The sequence below is a fragment of the Lemur catta genome, chromosome 1 (assembly GCF_020740605.2).
Source record: "Lemur catta isolate mLemCat1 chromosome 1, mLemCat1.pri, whole genome shotgun sequence".
NCBI lineage: Eukaryota > Metazoa > Chordata > Mammalia > Primates > Lemuridae > Lemur > Lemur catta.
The window spans coordinates 87,214,773-87,223,722 of NC_059128.1; the positions used below are offsets into that span (position 1 = coordinate 87,214,773).

Consider the following 8,950-nt stretch of genomic DNA (forward strand, 5'->3'; position numbering starts at 1 on the left):
GCCTCAGCCTCTGGAGCAGTTGGGACTAAAGGCACATGCCACCACATCTGGCTAATCTTTTTCATTTTTTTAGAGACAAGGTCTCATTATGTTGCCCAAGCTGGTCTTGAACTCCTGGCCTCAAGTGATCCTCCCACCCCAGTCTCCTCAGTTACTGGGATTATAGGCATGAGTCACTACACCCGGTGTTGGTGTAATCTTTGACTGTCCTTGTCTGTTACCCTCTCTAGACTATGAGTTAATTGTAAGTGAAGACTGGTTTGCTCAGTCTTGTTTCAGCACCTTCCACAGTGTTTAATAATAAATGTATATTAAGGAAAGAATGGGCCGGGCACGGTGGCTCATGCCTGTAATCCTAGCACTCTGGGAGGCCGAGGCGGGCGGATCATTTGAACTCAGGAGTTCGAGACCAGCCTGAGCAAAAGCGAGACCCTGTCTCTACTAAAAATAGAAAGAAATTAGCCAAACATCTAAAAATAGAAAAAATTAGCCAGGCATGGTGGCACATGCCTGTAGTCCCAGCTACTTGGGAGGCTGAGGCAGAAGGATCGCTTGAGCCCAGGAGTTTGAGGTTGCTGTGAGCTAGGCTGACGCTACGGCACTCTAGCCTGGGCAACAGAGTGAGACTCTGTCTCAATAAATAAATAAATAAATAAATAAAGGAAAGAATGATAGATCTGCAGCAATGATACGGAGAAATTGATACAGTAATCCAAGTATGAAGCAATAATGACTTGAAGTAAAGATTCATATGAGCATGCATAAAACTGATTATCATTGTTAATACAGTCTACAATATCTGAAGCAATTGTTTTATGGGGCTTAAAAGGAAGCCAAAAGAATTGATGGCTTATCTTCCTCTGGGCCCTGTTAAGTGAAGACATGGATCATCTCACTATCAGCCCAGGGATGAAGCAGACACAAAGAAAAGGCAGTGCTAGGGATGCTGCAGAGAGATAAGACTCAGAATCTTGATTTAACAACATCTGATCACTGTTCTGTCTCTGAACTTTTCCTGCTAGATGAGTCATATTCCCTTTATTAACCCCTAATCTTTTTAATTCAAACAAACAGATAAAATAAATTATAAAATGGCCACAAATTCTTTTCATCCCTATATGCACACCCCTTTGCAATGTGACTTAATTCCTCTTTCCAAAAAGAAGTGTACTCTATTTCTTCAATCCTTGAATCTGGGCTTGGCTAAGTGACTTGCTTTGGATAATGAAACATTAGCAAAGGCTTGCAAAATAAATAAATAAATAAATAAACATTAGCAGATATGACATAGCAGAAGCTTTAAAAGTGCTCTCTTGCTACTGGGAACCTTGACTACCAAGCAAAGAAGCCTGGGCTGGTCTCCTGAAAGATGAGATACTACATAGGGAGAAGCTCCACCTCTCCTAGTCAAGGGTCTAGATCGGTGAGTCAGGCCAGCCTAGAATATCCAGTCACAACTGAGCCAGCCTCAGACCACAAGAACTGTCTAACCAACACACAGAATCTTGAGAAATATACATTTGTTGTTTTAAGCCACTATAACCTCTGGATAGTTTGTTACACAGTGCTATGGACTGACTGTTTGTGTCCCTCCAAAATTCATATATCAAACGGCTCTAACCCTCACTATGGCTGTATTTGGAGATGGGCCTCTAAGGAAGTAATTAGGTTAAATAAAGTCAGTAGGATGGGGCTCTGACCTGAAAGGTTTAGTGTTCTTGTAAGAAGAAACACACAGAGCTCCCTTGCATGCTCTCTCTTTCTGCCATGTGAGAACACAGCAAGAAGGCCTGCAAAACAGGAAGAGAGCCCTCACCAGAAAGTGACCCTACCAGACCTTGATCTAGGATTCCTAGTCTCCACAACTGCGAGAAAATCAATTTCTGTTGTTTAAGCCATGCAGTCTGTAGCATTCTGTTACAGGAGCCCAAGCAGACTAATAACTGTACACACAGCATAGCTAATTGACACAGTAAGCTTTAGCACTAGCCCTACTAACTATTTTTAAAAGATTACTACTTAAAAACTACTAATTTTTGGCAGATGTCATTCAAGTTTTAAGCTAATTTATGGTTTAAGCTAATAATAGGTTGGCTTTTGTTGTCATATCTCTTCATCTGCTCCTACTGGATCATTATAGTTCTTTTCTAAAAGGTGTCTAAGATTGACCAGAGTAAAAATAGCTTCAGTTAGTCACCAAAGTAGACTTTTGCTATGGGTACATGGTACTAGAGCTATGTATTCATATTAATTCATTGAAATGTTTTAGCACAAATTTACTTGACAATGACTATAAAAAAGATGAAAGAAAACAGTCCCAACTCTCAACACTACTCAGGTAGAGACAAAACAACCAGTTTGTAAAACAGGCTACAGGCTTTCATGGGTTCTGTCCCCTTAATATAATCCACATCTTTATATTTTATACATCAATTCCCTTAAAACACCTTTCCAAATACCAAAATTAAGCTTTCATACATCAGTAGATTAATAAGTCCAAGTGGTGCTTCCTGTCAGTCAATTGTTCTATTTTGTCATACTTACCAATAGAGCAGTATATGTGCTATTATTTAATTATTTTATTATATTTTATTATTTATTCAGTAAATACTTATATGTTGTCACAAATCTTATATTATTTTTATAAACTCAGGAAAATAATAAAATCAAAAGGTTGGTAGCTATGCTAATATAATCAAGAAAAGATGGAAATCATCAAGTATACTAAAGGCAGGAATGTTGGGCTAGCTGACGATGTGTTCAATTACTAAGTTAAAGACAAACTATATTTAAAAGTCAAACAGAAGTGATAAAAGAAGTGGAGAAATCTTTGAAATCCATGAACTATTCATTATGAAAATACTGATGATACAAATTCGAAAGAAGAGTCATGGGTCCATAGAACTCCTGATAAGATAATGAATTATTATAGACTCTAATCATTTCAAGGTATCAAAATGAGAATTTGAGATAAGAGATTGCTTGTAAAAATAAATCAGAACAGTTAAATCTATTGAGACAGAAAGTAGATTAGTAGTTGCCTAGAGCTAGGGGTCAGGGGGAAATGGGGAGTGGGTTAATGGGTATTGGGTTTCTTTTTGGGGTGATGAAAATGTTCTAAATTGACTCTGGTGATGGTTACACAACTCAGAATATGCTAAAAACCATGGAAGTGTACACTTTAAATAGATAAATTGTATGATGTGAATCATATCTCAAAAAATATATTGTTGATTAAAGCTTTCACTTGAAAGCCCCAACAGTTAAAAAGAAATTAATTTGTTACTATTTAGTGTTGAACCTATGCTTTTCTTGTTTTAAACAATCATGTCCATTATTGCAAGATTAAAAAAGTAAAACACTTATACCATAGAAACTTTATAATTTTTACTTTCCTAGAAATAGAACCCTCTCCCTGAAATAACTGTCTAACTAACTTTTATACCCTCAACTTTCACAGATTTTCAAAAGCACATGTAAGTAACACATAGCCTATATAACATAGTAAATCCTATAATGAAGTATGAACAAAATGCTGAGGAAGTATAGTGGTTGTAACTAATAGTTTACTATTATCTCTTTAGAAGACTTGCCTATTAACCTACAACTTACCTTCATCATGGCATCTAGTGTGTATTTTTGATCCTCCCGCTTTGCTGCAGCTTTTGCTTCTATGGCTTCTTTTGCTCTCTCTTGTGCTTGTAAAATAGATTTCTCTCTTATTTTTTGCAGCATCTCTTTGTCAACTAAAATGTAAGGAATATTGTTCAATTAGGATTATAATAAATTTGTTTTACTTATGAGAAAACTACTTAACATACTGATCAAGAATGAGATTCTTTTGACCACAAGAAGTGAAAACATTTTTCAATATTAAACTGGCCAAGAAGCTAACATTCAAAGGTAAGCAATAAGTGTAATAACAATGAATTACTACAGAATGGGGGAGGGGGAGGAGGAAGACAAAGGGATGGGGAGGGACACAGGAGGGGAAGGAAATGAGAGGGAAGAGGGGAATGAGAGGGAGAGGGTGAGGATGGGGGGTGAGAACACATTTATCTTCTTCCCTCTCTGTTGAGAAACTAGGGCTATTTGCTTATAAACCTGATCACAATAAATAATCACTGTGGAGTCTCCTAGAAGAGAAGATGGGTTGAAATCACCTGAAATGCTCAGTCATCTTCACAAACATAAAGTGGTAATTTATACATATGGAGGGGCATAGGGTCAGTCCCAGGAAAAATTGTAAAGAAAAATGACATGTTATAGACATAGAACTTTACCATTCACAATTATTTTTATATTCAATGTGGCTTAGTGTTCTACAAACTGCAGGCTATGATCCATTAGTGGGTGCATTATCTTAGAGAAGGAGGGATCATCCTGAGAGAAGGGAGCTAGCCTTTAAGCAGGAAAAAACATAAGGGGAGGGAAGAAAACTTGGGTTAGTGGGTGAAGTGGCAGAGAACAGATTGGGGGGTTGGGTGGAGGAATGAATCATGCCCTAGACACGGGCTGTTAACCTTTTTTTGAATAGCAGACCCCTTGGCAGTGTGTAAAGCCAAGGACCCCTTCATAATGCATTAAAATGTATAAAATAAAATATACAGGATTATAAAGAAACTCAGTTATTTTTAAATACTTATGAAATATTAAAAATTAAAATTGTGATGTACTATGTGCTTCTTCATTAATGAATTAAATATATAGCTATAAGTCTAATAAATACTGTAATTCCAAAGTAGTACTGAATAAAAGGGACCTATCGATGACATGAACATATTTGTGACTTTTGCTGATACTACTTACTGTGGTCTGAATGTCTGTACCCCCCCAAAATTCATATGTTAAAATACTAACCACTAATGTGATGGCATTTGGAGGCAAGGCCTTTTGGGAGGTAGGTGTCCTTATAAAGGAGGCCCCAGACAGCTGACTTGCCCCTTCCACCATGTAAGGGACACAGAGAGAAAGTGCCATTTATGAGAAATTGGGCCCTCATCAGATACCAAATCTTCCAGAACCTTGATCTTGGACTTCTCAGACTACAGAACTGGGAGAAATAAATTTGTTTATAATCTCCCCAGTTTATGATATTTTGTTACAGCAGTCCAAACAGACTAAGATGCTACTATTGTTTGTTGCCTACATTCATAATTGAGGAGAATATTAAATTGCAGTTAGAGGTAAGTATTATTCATCCAAGACCTTGGCGAAGAATTAGGACTGAAATAGGTCTGAAGCCTCTCCCCGACCCTCTTCCTGTTTAGAAAAAGGAAGGCAGACAGTTGGATCAGTTGCATGGGCAGAAATAATAAGAACATCAATTTTGTAAACAAAATGCTCCACACCTATAAAGAGTGTATCAAGAAGGAACTTCAGGAAAAAAATGGAGCAAATATGTTTTGAATAATGAAGCAGACAAGCTTCTTCAGTAAAGATTGGAGTTCCACAATACTTTATGTGGATAAAAGACTGTTAAATAAATAAATAATTGGAGTGAATGGCAAGTAAACCTGAGTTTGATTTCCAAAGGAATCTCACACTCGGTTTCTTAAGTAGAATCAATGTTCATGAGTTATTTAAGTTATTAATAGTTTTAAGACTGTTTTGATTAGTCTAAATCAGAGATTGGCAAACTATGGCCCATGGGACAAATCCTACCTGCTGCGTGTTTTCCCATAGCCCATAAGCTATGAATAATTTTTATATTTTTAAGTGGTCGAGAAAAAAAATCAAAACCATATCTTGTTGTGACATATAAAAATTAGATAAAATTCAAATTTCAGTGTCCATAAATACCAGTAATTTACAGCTGCTTTTGTGCTACAAGGGCAGAGCTGAGTAGATGCGACTGAGACCATATGGCTTGCGAAGTATAAAATACTATCTGGTCCTTTACAGAAAGCAAAATGAAAGTGTTTACATTTAATCTTAGGTAAGAAGTCAGAACAGTCTAGGTGTGTTTTATGACATTCTCAGGTCCCATCACACACTCACTGAGTCAAAAAGGAAGGCAGGGGTGGGAAGGCAGGAATTTGATTCTTAAAAACTCCTTAGGTAGTCTGGGACTCACTAAAGAAATAAAGTAACCTGGCTATGTTAAGCTACCTTAACCAGTATTCTCCCAGCTGAATACCAGAACTTAGAAAAAGAAATTCTACCTTAGCCCTGCTCCTGGGGATTAAAAATTAAATTCCACTGCAACATATAAAAAAAGCTTTACTATGAAGAATGGTTGCAATCCCTTCCATTCTCAATAATCTGTATTCATGGCTTAATGCCAGAGGCCTATGAGAAATTCCAGGCAGTAAATATAAAGTATTAGAAAACATGGCAACTAGAAAAGGAAGGGGGAAAATAGAGCTAAAACAGTAGAGGATAATTACTGACCCACAAAATTGATCTTGGTAGCAGAACAGAGTACTGATTTAGAGTATGGAGAACTAGCTTTAAAACAGGGAATCTTAACTTCGGCAGCATATTATAAGCCCTGGAAAGTTTTTTAAAAACTACCAACACCTGGGTCCTACCCCCAGAAACGGATTTGATTGGTCTAGGGTGAGTTTCAGGCAACACCTGGGTCCTACCGCCAGAAACGGATTTCAGGCAACACCTGGGTCCCACCCCCAGAAACGGATTTGATTGGTTTAGGGTGGGTTTCAGGCATGTGTATTATTTTAAAATTCCATAGGTGATTCAAATATGTAGCCAGAGTTAAGAAACACTGCTCTAGAGTGAAACTGCTAAGACTTCAGTTCCAGTCTGCCAGTTACTAGCTGTGTGACCTTTGCCAACTATTCCACATGTAAAAAAAAGGGGGGAGGGGGCTAATAATACCTAATAGGTTGTTTTAAAGGATTAACAGATATGTTCCTGCCTAATACAAAGTTAAGTTCTCAATAAAGGCTACATGAGGAGAGCTCATCGTCTAAGATAAAAGCTCACATCTTTTGCTTAATGTGCTCTAACTTTGAATAATTCAGTCTTTAGGCTTATTTAAGTGACAGCTGAAGCACTATCTCATTTAAATTAAGTTCACGTGCCTATTTTTTTTTTTTTTTTTTTTTTCTAGAAAAGCAACTGAAGGAGTTCAGGGCATGCCACCCCCAAATATGCTGCTTTGATATATTGATTATCTTGAGCTGAAGGCACTTGAAAACAGCAAATGCAGATAGAGGCTTTCTCTGAACTCCTCTTATCAGCCTAAACACAGATTTTCTCAATGGAACTCAATTGTCATAAATCCCTTCCCCTGGAGTTTCACTAACTAGGGAACATTGACTCTAATCACAGGAGAAGGGACCAGAGGTTGACACCACACTCTGAAAAACTTTGTTACAAACTATCATATCTCCTATCTATTCTTCTAAGGATCCACTGATCTTTCCTAAAAATCATTTAGTATCCTAAGTGGCCCACACACACAACCCTTCTACTATTAAGAGCATTTATAAGCTCTCAAATTTCACTGCTTTTTAGGATATTCACTTTTTTTTCCCGAAGCCTCCAAGCACTAACATTAAAAATTAATAAATTTGCATACATTTTTCCTGTTAATCTACCTGTTGTTAGTTTATTTCATAGACCTAACTACTGAACCTAGGAGAGTAAAAGGAAAGTCTATCTTTCCCTACACGATACAGTTGTTTCAAAAGAGAATTTTTTTAAAAGGTCTGAAACACAAAAAGCACAACCAGATGAACACCTTTTAATAAAGAACTTACCACCTGTCAAAGAAAGAGTCTCCCACATGGCTGCTTCTTTTTTATACAAGGTGAAGACAACGGTGTCATTCCCAATCTTTGCTTTGCTGCTTGCATCGTCTATGGGAGCGTAGAGAAATGCCTCAAATAAAAATGGAGGAAAGTTGACCTATTCAGAAGGGTGAAAACGGAAGCTAAGTTACATACATAAATTAAAGACACGTATTAAGAAATGTGTGATAAAGGCCAAAATAATTTTCTAAAAGGCTCACTACATTTATTCCATGTAGCGAAAGATTAGAAAGGCATATGAGGAAGCTCTGGATGAAAGTAATCTCTGACCTGATGATCTGTCTAAAGATGAGATGTCAACCGTATGCGATTCGTTTTTTTGAAAATAGGATTAAAAATTTAGGGCGCTTATCTGCGAGGACGCACGTGTTGCGCGTGCCCAGCCGCGCTCTCCCGGAAGTGTCGGACCACACCCCCCGAGCCCGCAGGCCAGACTCGCGTCCCTACCTTCAGATAGTTTTCCGTGCAGAACACGTCGGCGTCTCTGACGCACACCCCTTTGAGGGGCAAAGAGAGGAAGACCGCAGTCTTCGTCTGCTGCCAGCTGTAATCGCTAACCTGCAGGGGCATCCCTGGAGCCGCACAAGCTGGCAGCGCGGCTAGTTGCTGCCCGCGTCGGCTCGGTTGCTAGGGAAGCTGGGGTTACCAGCGCCAGCCCTTCCGGGTCAGGCCCGGCCGCGGAACCCCACGTTCCCAGCGTGCTCCGGGCGCGCCCGTGTCACCACCTAGCGGCTTCGGTTCGTGACTATCTAGGCGCCGGTGCAAGGTTGTGATGGCACTTCTTGGGGGTTACTTTCTTCCTCACAGTGTGAACGAATGTCCAGAGAAGTAGGCCCGTATCTTCCGTTTAAGAAAGAAAAGTGCTTCATGCCTGAGATGGGAAGAAGGGATGTGGGCTTAAGGCACAAGAAAGCGTAACCCACAAGCAGCAGGTGCAATTCCCAGGTGCCACTGGAGCACTGGGCTTGAGTTAGTTTGTTCTGAGGGAAGCTATTAAGAGTTAGCAACATCTGATGGTCCCGTTTTAGAAATTTCTCCCTTGTACAGACTGTGCACAAACGTGAGCCTGAAAGCCAACCCTTCAGGATGGATCCTGGTTGCCTAACTGGGCCTAAATTTAAAATAAAGCCAAAGGGCCATTTGCTGACTAGAGGTCACACATGTACTCTGAG

At 39.0% G+C, this 8,950-nt stretch overlaps 1 protein-coding gene across 5 annotated transcripts in view; it reads right to left on the bottom strand.

The window, feature by feature from the left end:
* Positions 1 to 8,398, bottom strand: part of DNAAF4 (dynein axonemal assembly factor 4) — a 49,275-nt gene extending 40,877 nt beyond the window's left edge. For 2 of the 5 annotated variants that reach the window (XM_045529713.1, XM_045529721.1), the window contains exons 1-3: positions 8,226 to 8,395; positions 7,728 to 7,875; positions 3,613 to 3,746 (exon numbers count right to left, since the gene is read on the bottom strand). In XM_045529713.1, coding sequence (XP_045385669.1) covers positions 3,613 to 3,746; positions 7,728 to 7,875; positions 8,226 to 8,348 — 405 coding nt within the window. In that variant the 5' untranslated portion in view covers positions 8,349 to 8,395. Of the gene's footprint in view, positions 1 to 3,612; positions 3,747 to 7,727; positions 7,876 to 8,048; positions 8,161 to 8,225 lie in introns of those variants that run through there. The other 3 variants (XM_045529707.1, XM_045529735.1, XM_045529727.1) reach the window with 2 other exon arrangements.
* Positions 8,399 to 8,950: the final 552 nt, after the last annotated feature.